Genomic DNA, 15,743 nt, shown 5'->3' on the forward strand with positions numbered 1-15,743 from the left:
GTGGATATTTGTCGACTGGGTGGCGTGGGGTATATGCGGTGTCTGAACGGGTCACATAAAGTATTCAGACGACTAATATATTTCAGAAGAATATATACCCTCCCTCAAAGTTACTTAGGTAAGTTACCCCAAAGAGTTCAAGCCCTTCTTTTTATGTCTTTATTCTTAAAAAAAAGAGATGTACATGTTATATATTGGATTTTATTAACTATTGTACATATATAATATGTATATATTTACTTGTAACTTATATATTTATACATTAATTATAAATTATACATATTTTAAATAACTAAACTTGTAAATCTTTATCGTCAGGACAAAGATTGTCCTTCTGATCTGCCTTGTCTTCAAGCTTTAGTAGAGGTGCTCCTGCGAAGCTCTTCCAGTCGTTCTTGTCGGGCTCCACAGCTGGTTCAATCATTGCTGAGGGAAATCCTTTTCCGTGACTTAGAAGTCCAGATCCTCGACGAAGAAGTGCCAGGGGTCTTCGATATCGGCCGATGGATGAACCAGGATGCAGGACTCCAGTAAATAGGCTGCATAAGTTCGTCCTTTCCAGGATAATGATCAACAGCATGTATTCGACCTAGGAATCAGTGGAAGGGCATCTGTGCACTCTCTCTATCCTAGGCAGCCCACTTTCCTACATCTTTGGGTCTAAGTTAGTAATATGTTTTTTATTAATTAGTTTCAGTCATCATTTTAGCCAAAAATGGGCTCAAAATTTTATTGTTTCATTTATCCCAACTTTTGATGCAGATCGATGGGGATTAGAGTCCTGATTCATAAATGGTATTTCGCTTTAGGATAGGTTTCGAAATTGCTAAAATATTTACTAAAAAGTGTATCAAAACCTTCGATTTTGGCCAACAAAAAAATATGACATTCGGTGATCCAATTTTTCACTTTTCGTAATGGAAAAACATGCATAACTTGGCTAATACTAGGCAGATCCAAAAATGTTATACCTTCCCGATCTTGTATCTTCGAGTATCATCGTTTTCAACCAAAACATGGCTATACAATTTTTGACCGATTTTTCGTAAATTTTCAAAGGGATAACATCATGAATTTGGCCAAAAATGGACCCAAAATTTGATTGTTTGATTTGCTTCATCTTTGGATGCAGATTGAAGGAGAAAAGAACCCTGATTCAAAAATGGTATCGGTTGCGAATTAGTTAAAATATTTGCAAAAAACTGTATCAAAAGTTTGGATTTTGGCCAAAAAAGGAATATCAGAAATATAGTTCCTATTATTAATTTTTATAAAAGAAATATGCATAACTCGGCTAATACTAGCCAGATCCAAAAATGTTATACCTTCCCGATCTTGGATCTTGGAGTAGTATCGTTCTCAATCAAAACCAGACAACACAAATTTTTACTCATTTTTCGAAATTTTTCAACTTCACGATTTTGGCCAAAAATGGGTCCAAAATTGAAGTGATCGATTTTAATAAAATCTTAATGCAGACCGACGAAGATTGAAGCTCTTAATTATAAATGGTATTCCGTTTTCGAATCGGCAGGAAAATGGGAAAGCTGTTCAATAAAAGGTGTTTCAAAACTCGCCGTATTGACTAATTGCAATTTTAAAGAATTTTAACGTATTAAGCTATCTATTTATGGCCATTTATGAAAAAATGAAAAGAAAATGTCCTCTGGTAATGCAGTCTCTGCTTCATTACCCTTATGGGTGTGTGGAAATTTCTTTTCTTTTTTGGCTTGGAATAATTAAAAATGATTAATTCGCCAAGTGTTTCATGTAATTCTTCCCATGGGTAAACCCCAGATTGGGGCTAAGACACAGTCTTTACAAAAATTACCCCACAGTAGCTGCAGGGCATTCGAAGCGTCGATCAGCGATAATTAAGGCAACTTCTCACTTTATTTACTTTTACTCATTTGCATATGCGTTTGGGTCATTAAACCTGACCTCCCCGTCTGCCCATCATCCATCGTCATCCTCCGGCGTCTTCTCCAGTCTCCAGTCTCCAGTCTACGGCCTCTGTTCTCCGATCTCCAGTTGCCACTTGCCTCGACGCAATATTGACCTGACCCAAGGCATATTAATTAACCCAAAAAACCGGTCGGTTATATTTGTCTAACCTTTATGCTAAACGCGGTGACGGCAGCCGGCGCAGCTTGGGAGCAACAGTAGCAGTTGGTTGCTGCGGCTGCGGTTGGGGTTGCGGTAGTAGCCGCCTGTATTCGGTTATTAATTTACCAATAAATTTCCATGGCGTATGCGTAATATTTCACAATTGTGCCTTAATGACCGAGAGCGTTATTCATGCACTGATTTCCGCTGCAGGTGTCATCCAATTCGTGCCCCTACTCTCGGGTGTAGCTCAGCCGGTAGCCAACCAGTTATGCGTATTAGCCCAGGTCTCAGGTCTCGGGTCCCTGGTAGTTGCCTTAAAGATCCAACTAGCTGCTAGCTAGCAAGCAAATGACGAGAAATTTGTCATCTTTATTATTGCAAACAACGCGCAATTGTATGTTGCCAAGTTGCTGAGAAAACGGCAACGCGACCGGCCAACAGCCAACAGGCAACGACAAACGATGGCCAAGTCGACGACGACGACGACAATGCTCCCCTGGACAATTGGACAATTTGGTGGGGAGTGCGTGCCTCTTGCCACAAAAGCGCCCGGCCGCCACTCGCTGACAACTTGCCACATTGCTGGTGCGGCGGGGGAGCTGGACTGCGACCAGGACCGGGAGCCGTTGTGGGTTAACCGCAGCCCCATTGTGCGCCAATTGATTTTTCATTCAAATGAAAATGCCCGACGGATTTGGCCAGGCCCCCTCCGTAATGAACACGGCCAAGGCTTCGTCGTTATGCTCGTATGGTACAAAAAAGTATCAGTTTCTTTTTATTTTTCCAAAAATAATACAATTTTTTTTTGTAGTTTTTCGTGTCTTTATGGGAGTGTGCTAAAATCTATGATGACAGTTGGTTTCGAGGCGATTTTTTGAAGGAAAAAAACTATGAAATTCAGTGCGTATTTTAAGAAACAGACTTGAATAGATCCAAGAAGAGAAATATGTGATCCAAGGGCTCTCGACCAACTGCCATTTGATATGCGTATAGTACAAAATGTTTATAGTATAGCCTACAAGATGAGTGAACTCCTAGTCGTATAAATATTGCTCCGCCTGGCTTCTGGTTATTGCCTCTTTTGTGTGCTTGATTTCGTATAAAATTTTCTACTTAACAACCAATAAAATTTTCATCTAAAATTAGTCAATTTCTCCTTACCGCACTAGGTTGTAAATGATTATCTAGGTATCTAGTCTATGTACACACAAGTTGCTAGCACCAATCAAAAACTATCCGTAAATATGTGTATCTCTTACTAATGCTAGAGTGTGGTAGGTAAAGATCCACATTGTTAACTTGGCTTCTGAAGGCAATTGTCTCTGGGCTTAAAATGCGAAAAATTTTACAAATCTTTCCAGCCTGGAACTACGGTTAAGCACTACGTCTAGAGTGGGCTTTGAGCCCGCCTATCATTAAATTGAGCTACTTAGGCGATATGGAATACGTCCGTTCTGGTCCTCAGCAAAACGATGGAATGAATTCAAGTGCAGATATAAATAATCAAGATCCCTGCCACCAGATGTGCGGCATCTCGCAGATGAGTATTCTCCGATATGTATGTGTGTGATGGGTGTGGTTATGGCCGGTGCGGCAGTCCCGATCCTCAGTGGCGGCGCATGTGCAGCGACAGGTGGTCCGAGCGGCTGAAGCTTCGGGTGCACAGCTGGCAGCGGAACGGCTTCACACCAGTATGCTTCCGGTAGTGGCGGGTCAGCTCGTCGGAGCGGGCGAAGCGCCAGATGCAGCCCTCCCACGTGCACACGTACGGCTTCTCGCCTGGGGATGAGAAACGAATGATTTGGTTCAAGGACTCTGACTTTAACTATTTTAGAATATTTAAACTCTTTAACTTTAAAGCTAAAAGATTAATAAATACCTGTATGCGTTCGCTTGTGCGCCTTCAGGTGCGAGCTCTTGGTGTAGACCTTGTCGCAGCCTTCGGTATCGCACTTGTGGACCTTGCGGTTCTTGGAGAGATCATTGTAGCCGCCGTTGGCCGTCGAGTCGGAGGAGGAGGAGGAGCGCCCGAAGGCGGAGGCACTGCCACCGAAGTTGATGCCGCTGAAGCTGCTGCTGTCCTTGCGTGTTGCCCCCAGAGCCATGCCCCCGAAGGCGGGGTTGAGGGCGGCGTGCGGCGACCCCGAGCCTGCGTAGCTCTTCCAACTGGGCGACGAGGAGCAGCCCGTGGTCAGGGACTTGCTGGAGCCGCCGGTGGGAGAGGTCTTCCTGGACGCCTGGGCGTCGCCGAACTTGTAGGGATTCTTGAAGAGGCTCAGCAGCGAGAACTTCCGGTCGTAGTCCTGCATGCTGTTGCCACCTGCCCCAGAGCCCGACCCCGATCCCGAGCTGCTGCTGGTCCCGTTGTTGTAGCTGCAGCTGTTGTTGTTGTCCTCCTGCTTGCCGCTGATCCGTCGATAGGTGAAGAAGAATGGCGAGGCCGCGAAGAACGGCGAGAATGGCAACTTGGACACGCCGGAGGCATAAAGTTGTTGTTGCGTAGGTTGCTGTTGCTGATGATGATGTTGCTGTTGCTGCTGCTGCTGCTGGTGATGGTGCTGTCGGGCGAAGGCCCCCAACGATGCGGCACCGGTCGAGGCCGCTCCAAAGCCCGAGGACGAGGATGAGCCAGATGATCCACTCTGCTTGCCATTGCTGTAGCCGATAGCCTTGTTACCAATCGCCAGAGAGGACTTGCAGCTGCCACTGCTGCTGCCATGCGAGGTGCTCGCTGCAAGAGAAGAGGCCGGAGGAGGGGTTGAAAAACCAATTGAGATTCGGTTAACAAAATGGCCAAAATGGCGGGGCACACTTTATGGCCGGCAATGCCTAATGAGACTCGTAAATGAACCGCAAGCCCGGCCAACTGAACTGAAAGCCAACGAGGAGGCTGAACGAGGAATACCTCGTAATTATGATGTTGCTTGAGTTTTATGAAAATTAAAAACATTTATGAATGGCTGTAAAGTGTAGCATTGTTAAGTTAAAGAGTTTTCAACAATAGTTCAGATCGTGTAGCCTCATCCCACTCCAGAAATAGACAACCCATCGCTTGTTGATTCTTTTGAGAGGTTCATAAATTCAATTCCTAAAATCCTTTATATCAAAGGATTAATTAAGCTGCCCGGGGGCAGGGAAACAGACGGCCTGCACCACTCTGTGGCTTGTCGGCCGAGAGTCTTTACACAATTTCCTAATTTCGTTGGCCGCCTCATTGCATCAAAAACGTTTGCATGTCGCGTATTTTATGGCCGGCAGACACCGCGCCGAGCGGACTGCGACTGGGACGGGACGGGAGTTTTATTTGGACTTGGAGTACGACTCGGATACAGATTCAGATTCAGACGGACAGCGAATCCGTGCAGTCGTGATCCATTTAACCTGTACTCTGCGCTCCAGACGACTGCGACGACGACGACTGCCACTTTCGGCTGCCAGTTGCAGTTGCAACTTGGGACAAGTGTGTCGATTTTGGCGCCCGCGACATCAACATCAATTGCCAGGCAAGCTGCAGCTGCCGTTGCAGTTGCTGCTGCAGCTTGTCCATCCCCCCCTCGGCTCCCAGCAGCCGCCCATGGAAGACAGAAGGGTGCTCCGCTGTGCAAACCGAATTGCCAAGCAGTTTGCTCACGTTAACCACTCTACCGGGCCACTTGACTTGGGCCGAGAATCTTGAGGCTGGATTATCGTTTATTTTGGGTGCTTGATTGTGTTTTTTGAATGGCTCGCCGGCGCCTAACTAGATGCTCCAAAAAAACTAAGCCAGAAATCCATCTGGGAACGGTATTAAACCCTTTTGCTTGTTTCTTTTCTTCTTGGCTGGTTAGCACATTCAATTTTCACTCTTCCTGGCTTTTTTGGCCCCCAACTCGTTTGTCAGTGGCCAGAAAGACAAAGGCCAGGAGGCAAGCGAAAGGGGGAGAGACGCGAGTCGTACAAGTGACCCGGGCTTAAGTGCTTTGTCAAGCCTGCAACTCCACATGACCGAGGGCCACAAGCCACCACCACTACCACCGCCATCGCCACAACAGCAACAAAAATAAAAACAAAGTCCAAACTGACCGACCAACCGACCAGGCGGAGAATGGGGTCCACTGGTCCGCTGGTTTCTTAGCCTCAAGTGCCTCAAGTGCGTTTGCGACTCCGACTGTCTACACATGTGTGCCCTGGCTTGATGCATTTGTAATTTCCATGCCAGAGTTGCGAGCGTTTTGTTTCCCCAGCACCAGGTTATAGTGCCCAAGGTAGCAGATAGAGGTTCCAGACGACCTACAGGTGTCAGTCCCTAACAAGAACGACCCTTAGTTTGGGGGAAACTCTTTCGAAAGTATCTTAAGAGCTAGTCCTAAAGCTCTGTTATGAAGTTCCCTTCATGGTGAGAGTCCTACCCTTTGGAGGCTCCACTGTACCTTCAGAGGGAGTCGGGTAAAGGCAGCCTCGGGTTGAGGTCCGTTAGCCCAGGCCGGCGCGTTATTAAAATTGATGGCATTTAATTGAACTGGCCATCAACGTCAGCCCACAGTGCTGTTTTCTGTTTTGTCCGTTTCTGTTGCCATTTTCTGTTAGCCTTTTCTGTTTCTGTTTCTGTTACTATTCCGCTTTTGAACCATTTGCAATTGCTGGGAAGGGAAGTGCCTAGCCGAGACCGGGAATGGATGCTACAGTGGCATATGCTAATGCGCATTATGTGCCAACTCGCCGGCTGTCATATATTTCTCGTCTCCCAAATGGCCATTCTCCTGCTAGCTCTGCTAGCTGTCCAGGCTCCTCTGTGTGTAGCTCTGTGTGTGTAATCACCGCTTTTACCAAAATGCACACGCTGACTTCATATTTCTGCCAATTTAGCTTTGGCAACAGGCTACAGAAGGCTACAGGCTACAGGCTGCAACCACCAAACAGCAAACACCAACCACCAACCACCGGGCGACCCAGAGATTTGAAATCACACTTGTGCCTATTGCCAAAGTGGTGCAATAAAAAAAGTGAATGTTGCCCCCAAGTGGCACCCGGCGATCCGATGCGATGCGATGCGATGCTATATGCCATAGACAGGCTCCTCCATCTCGGGCTCCTTTGGCGCGTCTTCAAATGGTCGTCGCTGTGGCCATAAACTGCTCATTTGACTTTGCTAGATTTACGTTGAAAACACACACACACTGGCCTATATATAAAGTGCATAGATGTGAGTGTGCGTAGTTGAACGTGCCGCCCCAGTCGCAGTCAGTGATAATTATGATGAGGCCAGATCGTCCCCAGACCAGGCCAAGAGAAGCAGTCAGCTACGGAACAGTGGTGGGAAGTGGCAGTCGCCGGCTTTCAAATTAGAATCTCGAGGCCCAAATTATCCCGCGGCTTTTTATGGCAAAGTAATGAAAAAATTCCACTTTATAATGTTTAAATTGGATCCATAAAATATAAATTATTTAAGCAATAAATAAATAAATCAAGAAAATCATTTACTGTGCTTTAAATTTTAATTTATCCCAATGGCTGAGACTGCCTTTGAATTGAATAGTTTTATGAAAATTGAGTACTAAACTTTTTGAAGAAAATGGATTTAGATTTAGTCACTAAATCAATAAAAGAAGTCAAGGGGTTGTAAGGAAGAGATGTCTTATGAACCCCATAGCTCCCAACTCGTATTCCTAATGGATAGTTCCCTTTTGTCAACACCTCTAACCCACTATGCACTGTACTGTCCCAGCGTGTGCACTGTGCAATGCGGATCTCGCACCAAATGCGACTGCAAAGCTTGCAACTTAAGAAATAAGAAGCGGCGGAGTGGGGTCTAGGCACCTGAGGAGCTGGGAGCTGGAGCTGAGAGCTGGGGAGACGAAGCCCAGGCGAACAATAAATTACAAAAACAGTTGATAGGGTTTAATGTGCACTTGGTGTGCGATTGGTTATAATTGACAGTTCGCTTGGCTGGCTTGGGCAGCACACATTTCAGAGCTCCGGCCCAAGTCCGATTCCGATTCCGAGCCAGACTGGGAGCCAAGTTAGCGACGTGCTTGGCCGAGCAGCGCAAAAACCGCCAGAAAGCCACACAGATACCGCCACCACCATCGCCACCGCACCACTGGCAGTCATCGTGTGTTACGTTTCTAGCCACTTAATTGCCAGGCAGGCACTCGCTTACGTTGATTTAGTAGTTGATTTTTATACGAAACTGTCGTATTTAAGTTATAATTATGAAACAACATGGCATATGAGCAATGCGAGCTGCGTATCCGTGTCCGTCTCCGTCTCCGACTCCGACTCCGTCAGTGACTCTGGGATTCTGCAATTTTCACACATGAACCGTTCGGGCTTTCTGGGCCACATCATTTGGCCAACTTTGACTCCGATGCGATACGTTTTGGGCCACCGACGAGTCAGATTGGGATTTATGGCATTGCGCATACGCCGTGGGGGCAACTCCACACCGCCAGTGGATATCGCCACTATATAACCCTCTATCTACCCTCCGTTTGGCCATATTTTCTTCGTTTTTGGTCGCTGTTTGGCTGTTTTGTTTTTAGCCATTTTTCACACTCTGCGGGCGTCTTTTGAACCTTGAAATAAAAGTTTTCCCACACTGCACACTGCAAACATTTCGATTTTCCTTTTGGCGTTTGCCAAGCCGCCTTTCTGCCTGCCAGGTTGCCAGGTTGCTAGCCTCCTAGCCTGCTAGCCTGCCGGCCTGGCTAATCCGGCGACCGATTCCCAGCCAGCCCAAAATGGTAACAGACGTAGACTCTGTGGCAGCAGGGAAAAAAACTAATGAGCAACAACACTACGACTGCGACTTCGACTGCGAATGCAAACTGCACCTGCCAAAGAGAGGCAGAGCCAAAGAGCCAAAAACGAAAAGCCCAGAAATAGTTAGCCAGGCTCTGGGATGGCGAACTGGAAATGCCCTTTTTCTAAGGATTATTAAAAGGATTAAAAAAGGCTCTTCATTGAAACACTATAGACTAGTTCCACAGCCTGTTTAGTTACCTTAACACTCTTAACTTTGAACACTTTTTGGCCAAAAATATCACTATTCTATACTAGTTTTAGCCACCAAAGTGTATTCTAAGCGAGGGCTGCCCACAGCCCACAAGAAATCAGCCAAGACGTTGGCGGCGCTTCGTTAGCGCTGCCGTTCGTTCCTCGCTCCACGTCCGTCCTCCTGGCCAAGATTATCCGGCAAACACCCCTCGCCCGTGTCCTCCCACTGGTTTCTGCTGATTTGTTTTTTATGAGCAAATTGTGCAAATATCTCTGAGCAGAAAAGAGGCAGAAAAAACTAAACGTTGACAACTAGATAAATTTAAATGAATTTCTGAGACTCATAAGCTGACAGCGAAATGGTCGATCAGAGTCGTGTGTTTAGGGGCATGCCTCGATCTGGGCATCTCTCGGCAGTTCTGATCAAAAGGCGGTAGCTCGGACAAAAAAGCAGACATTTAATTGTTTTTGCTACCAATTATGTATTTGTCAAGTTAATTGGTATGTCAACGCAACTAGTTTTTAGACCAAGACTGTCTAACTGAAAGCCTGGCTAACTGGAGCCTCGCCGGCCATCAAAGCCGACCACCGCCGGCGGAGCAACGCAAACGCCTGACGCATTGTCAATAAGCTGACGACGACACACGGACCTCGGACATCGGACACTGGACAGTGGACGTGGGACATCAGACAACGGACATCGACGAAGATACAAAAGCAATGCCAATCATGCAGGCATTTTACACCAAGCCCCCGGTTCGAGCCAAAAAGTCTAAGAGCCACAAGAGCTTAGAGCAGGGGTGCACCTGGAGAAAATAAGGGATGTCTTCTCAAAGATCTGACCTGGACAAGAGATACTAAGACTATGTTTCAAAGTAATCCATAACTTTCATTATAGTATTGCCTTGAATTACCAACAATTTCTCTCAGTGCTGGCCACTGCGAAGGTGTGAAATAGCTTGCCTGCCTCTGCAACCCAAAACCGGACCCGTTTCAGGCAGCTTCGCTTGTCGCCATTGATTGTCAGCGCGTGTTCTCTCTCCTGGCGTTGATGGATGGATGGATGGATGGGTGGATGGTTGGATGGCTGGCCTGGATGGATGGTCAAGTTGGGAGCCAGAGTCGGAGTAACAGCCATCGCTATAGCCATAGCAGAGCCCCCTGGCCTAGCCTTCTCCTTTGACTTATCGCCCGATCTCGGAGCGCTTAACAAATGCTTTACGCTAATGACAATTTTGTTATACATTTTATGCATGCACAGAGACAGCCACAGTAACAGACTCAGACACAGCCACAGACAGAAGCAGAGCGCTGGCTCACACGGCGTATACGCAATGTCCGTGTCGATGTCCATGTCCATGGCTCTGATGGCGATGGCGATCACGATCGCGATGATGAGGATTTGGCCAAGCTCGATAATGACGACGATGGCGTGGATGCGTGCGCGATAAGGCGACGGCAGCCGCGATGTCGATGGACAAGCCGATAAATAAATTTATGCACCGACCAGACGAGGCGTAAAATGCACAATTTGATTTAATGCCTATATACGCTATACTTGTGCGAGTGTGTGCTCTGGTCTCTGTGTGTGCAATGATAATCGATTTATGGTGTGTGAAGTTTGTTTCCTCTGCGTTTGCATTTTTTTTTTCATTCCTGCCGCCGTTGCTGCGATTCTGCTTCTGCTCCTGCCCCCAGCCCCACTCGCCTTTTTTCGTTTTTTGTGTCATTGCTAATTGTGTACAAATATGGACAAAAGCGTGGACACGGCTACGGCTCTGGCACTGGCTTTCTAAATGGCCAGTAAGTAGGCAGAGCCGCCGAGGCAGAGAAGCCGGCCAACGGGCATCGCCAGTCGGATGCTGGCAATCGAATCGACTCGCCTAACAGGCGCTTTAAAATGCCTGCGAGAAATAATTTATGCATTTCTTTGTCTGCCGGCTGAGATAAACAGCGGCAAGCAGTTTAAGTGGTTTCTGTTTCTATTTTTTTTCTGTTTTTGTATTTTTTTTGTCTAGTTTCTAGCCATGGTCCGAACCACTATATAATAAAAAACACTATGGCCGGAGAATTCTGATTGGGTTGGGTGCTGGTGTGGGGCATTAAATGATCGTTTTATGCAACAAATCTTTGATTTATTGATGCGCATGTGTAATCGATGGGTTGGCCAAGGAGGACCTAGTGCTATCATATCCAAAAACATCTTTATAAAATAGGTAAGATGTAAATTTTCAAAATATCCTGGCCTCTGATTGATCTCTGCCGGCTGGTAGCTGGCTAATCAGTTTTACGGCGAATAAACCGACTTTACGATATTAATTAATGTTATTTATCTAAAAATTAGCACCCCGCAATCACTGCCGCCATTATCGATCGTCCCATCGATTGTGGCCCGGCTAAGCACCGACTTTAACGGCCTCCTAAATTACCAAATGGCTCTAAGCCTCTAAGCCTGTAAGCCTTCGGCAGGCTCGGAGTAGCCGCTGGGATAATTGGATCGTCTGAGCTGCAGAGCCTGAGAGCCAAAAAGCCAAAAACTTTTTGGGCAGTTTCGGCAGGTTTTTCCTTCATTTTTTGGTGGCTGGTGGCTGTTGGCTGTTGGCTGGTGAGCGGTAATTGCCGCGTGTTAATTCAAACAAATGTCGGGGATTGCACATTTAATGTGAAAATGAAGAAACATTGCGCACACACTGCGGCCAAAGTCCCAGAAAAGTGCATGTCTTGGCCCCAAACGAGCGGCCACTAAACTTGGTCAGGAGTACACTGAGGAAAGTCATTTCAACTAAGAGACTCGCAAGCTTAAAAGGCTAAAAAACACAAGAAAGATTTCCTTTCTGTGCAACCTTCTGGTTAGGTGGAGCGAGTGAAATAAATGATCCCAGCTTCATGTTTAATTTATTTGAAAGTTAACACACATATAACAACAAAAACAACAAGCAATAGACTCTAAAGGGTATAGAAGAAGACGAGGCCAGGCCGGTGACTGTAAAACAGTAAAAAGCAACAACATCCACACACACAACACAACACAACACACAAAATACACGGTGGAGATGCCTGGACGTTTGTTGGCTGGAGAGCACGGCATTAATGCGTCGTAATCACACTAAGCAGACATTAAATGCGTTTTCGCTGTTTGAACACCACCACAGAGCCAGCACCACCATAGAGCCAGCACCACCAAAGCTCCCAAGACTAGCCAGCCAGGCGGAGAGGAGCCACAGCTCCAGCTACAACATCTTCCAGCGCCTAAATGATTGATAAAATAATTGCTTGCACGTGATGCTAGAAAGAGAGGCTATTAAAGCCAAAGAAAGAGAAAGAGAGAGGGTATTGGAAAGAGACAGGTATGGAGAAAAGAGAAAGGCCTAGCCGCACGCAGAATCCAAGGTTCCAAGTGTCACCTGAACCTGACCAGAAGACCAGGCCACTGCAGAAGAACCTTCGGAATAGATTGTCTAAAAAGCCAATCTTGACGTCCATAACCTCTATATTTTAAAGGCAAATTATAGAACCCTTCAATCACCGGAGGAACTGCCTCCCAACCGAAACCGAGGCAATCCAAATATAGCGAAAAAAAGCATCGCAAATCCAACGAATTATAACGTGGGAAACTAACTGCGGAGACACCCCAGGTGAGTGAGTAGGAAACAGAGGGACAGAGACGCCACAAATTGCCGCAGTTAACGGTTCCTGTTTCATCGCAAATTTGGCGGCCGAGCAGCCAGAAAAACAGAAATAGAAAAACGGAAAACCCCAAAAACCCCCCAGATACCCAACCACCTAGGCCCCACATCGATCCGAAAGAAAAACTACAGAAACAGAAACAGAAACCGAAAGACAAGCGCCTGAATGAGAAGCTTCCAAAAGGCAATGGGGCGACACTCACAGTGGGCCACAGTGGTTCAAGGACATGGGAAATCTGACCAAAAAGTGTCTAAAGGGAGTCCATATATTATATCTATAAAGTTAATTACTAAGAAACTATATAAAATACAAAGATATCTCAAGTTTCAGAGAGCTTCTCTTGGAAAGGATCTTCCGTACTATTCCCTGGAGCTATAACCCAAATTGATCTCAATCGGGGCTAGAGGACCACTGCACTTGGAGGCATTGGCAGCACCAAACGACTGCTCCACGACAAGTGGCCCCCCGCACGGCTCTGGCCGCCCACTCGTGCGCCACATTATTTCATGCAAAATCATGCCATGGGAACCACGACCAGGCGATGCTCCGCGAGCAGTCATCCTCCCAATCTCCCTACCCCATCCAACCCCATCCAACCGAGTGCTGTGAATAAGGCAGCAAGCAGTCTAGAACTATTACCCCAGTCCCTGGCCATGGGACAGCATCCGAGTGCAACTAATGCACAATCATCGCAGATTATTTCATTTAATGTCAATACAGAACCAGCAAGAAGCCATCGCAGCCAGAGCCCTCTTTCTGCTTTATTTTCCCCCAGATTTCTACACTGCTGCAAAAGAATTGAAGTGTATGGATGTATATTATTTAAATAATAAAGATTAGACTCTGAACTTCTCCTAGTGCTACTCCAAATCCATTTCTGCTGCACTCTCCCAGTATGGCCTGCCCCGGGACCGGGGTCCTGGCGTGCATCGAAAGCTGAAAGTTTGACACTCCAATTCTCAATGCCGCTGGGCAAACAAATTGGGTGTAGAAGCGCGGCGGGGGGCTGGGCGGTTGGGCGACTGGGCCGTTAGTGTTTTGCAAACGAGTTTAAACTGCTGTTGACTTTTGAAAAGTTTAAGGGCCCAGACCCGGGCCAGCTAGGAGCTGGGAGCTGCAAGCTGGGACCTGGGAGCTTCATGCCCAGACAATCCCATAGATCCAACATTTGACCTTGCAAAATCGATGTTCAATGTTCGAAATTCGGTTTCGTCGATTTTAGCCGGCTTTATAGCCGGGTTTATTTATGGCCCGGCCCGGCGATATTTATTTGTGGCTGTCTCCATGCCCGATCCGATCGCATCCGTCATGCGCCTTTTCAATGATACTTGAAGTGTGCAATCAATTTTGGTTTTGTGGTTCCAAACCGCATGCTTTGCATATTGCGATTGAGATTTATGGAACGCCACAAGATGGGGGAGCTTCGAATTGTTACTTGTTTGTTGTTTGTTGCTTGTTGCTTGTGGTATCAGTGAGTAAGACATCAATTGTTTCGGGCCTCTTAATAAAGTTATTATAAGCTATAAGCAACTCCCATCGCTTCCCACAGTTGCCCATAAAGTATCTATAAGATATCGCCCAGCTTCCACTTCCTAGCTCCCTGTTGCAACTATCTTCTCTGGGTTATCAATTAAGCCAACAACCACCCACCGCTCACAGAGCGACTAACAAGCCAAGTAAAATATAAACCGAGCCGATATCGGGCAATCTTTTAAATTAATTTGTTGTCACCAGTTTGTTGAAATAATCTGGCGAGCAAAACAAATGTTGGCTCCAATCGCAGCCAGGTGGGTGGGCACTTGCAGCAGCAGCAGCAGCAACAACAGCAGCAACTGTAGCAGCAACAACAGCGACACATGCCGGGGCTGCTGCAGCTTGCAGCTCGGACCCAAAACTGCCCAACCCCAAAATTGTTCACCTGTCAAATCAGCGAGCTGCGATCTTTTATTGGTGGCAAGAGGCGAGCGCCAATTGTTGCTGGCCACAGTTTAGTGTGCAACAGCAACAGCAACACTAACAACAGCAGCCACAGCAGCCAGAGCAGATTTATTTATTTAAGCGAGCCGAGGCTGAGGCTGAAGCTGTATCTGAGGTGCACCCAATTTCAAATAGTGCCTGGCTATTCCAGATGTGCACTTGGAGAAATGAAATGCAAGAGATTAATTAAAAGATCTATAAAGTATATATAGGAAGTACTTGCGATCTATAGAGTGTCTATAGTGTTCATACCCCTCACCCATTATTAAAAAAACAAAAAGCACTCTATACTTTTCTTTCAGTGCCCTGAGCCACTGCTGCCGCTGCCCGACTGGCTGGCCTCGCGAAGACTTAATTAAAGCACTGTGCCCAGTCTCGATCCCCGTCCAAGTCCAACTCCCAGCCCCGAATCGAATCCGCTCTTTGGCTCTGCCTCGGATTTGCTTTTGTTGGCCAAGTGGCCGTTGGCCGGGCGATAAATTCATGCCGCTAATTTGGCAGCGTTAACTCAATTTGTGACCACAAAATGCACAATTTGTCGCTGATTTTGATTGCCCATTGGCTTGGATTCGTATCGAATCGAGTGTGTCTGAGTGCGGTGTGGTGTGGTGTGGTGGCCACGCCCCGAAAGCTCACCCAATGCCTTTTGTCTGGGGTTTTGTTTATTGTCTAATTATAGAGTGTCGGTCCGGCCAGTTCGAGGGGACTCGAGCACCGCAAGCAGTCTGCGCCGCGGGGAAAACAACTCTCTCACCGACCCAGCTCCCATCTAGCAGCTCCACCTCCATTTCCATCCGGAGCTGCAGAGCAGAGGAGCTCACGAGTGCATCCAAGCTGCATTCGGCTTATCGCGCCTCGCGAATCTCCCGACTCCTCACACAATTGACTGTCGGCTCCTTTCTACCCGACTAACCCACCATCCGACCGGGGTCCACGGAGGTTGGTCTATAAAAAGATTTTCCCATCGCTTGCCGCTTCATATTTTAGGCAGATAA

The 15,743-nt window shown here is 46.8% G+C and overlaps 1 protein-coding gene across 3 annotated transcripts in view; it reads right to left on the reverse strand.

The window, feature by feature from the left end:
* Positions 1-1,685: 1,685 nt before the first annotated feature.
* The window catches only part of LOC6494171 (Krueppel-like factor luna), a 30,210-nt gene continuing 16,152 nt past the window's right edge, over positions 1,686-15,743 (reverse strand). Inside the window, exons 1-4 of one of the 3 annotated variants that reach the window (XR_006507273.1) lie at positions 5,491-5,946; positions 3,989-4,840; positions 2,115-3,888; positions 1,686-2,059 (exon numbers count right to left, since the gene is read on the reverse strand). Coding sequence is in view for 2 of the 3 variants with exons in the window: in XM_032450774.2 (XP_032306665.1) it covers positions 3,716-3,888; positions 3,989-4,840; positions 5,491-5,656 (1,191 nt within the window). In the remaining variant the exon portion in view is untranslated. Of the gene's footprint in view, positions 3,889-3,988; positions 4,841-5,490; positions 5,947-15,743 lie in introns of those variants that run through there. The other 2 variants (XM_032450774.2, XM_032450775.2) reach the window with 2 other exon arrangements.

The sequence above is a fragment of the Drosophila ananassae genome, chromosome 3L (genome assembly GCF_017639315.1).
Source record: "Drosophila ananassae strain 14024-0371.13 chromosome 3L, ASM1763931v2, whole genome shotgun sequence".
NCBI classification, from domain to species: Eukaryota; Metazoa; Arthropoda; class Insecta; order Diptera; family Drosophilidae; genus Drosophila; species Drosophila ananassae.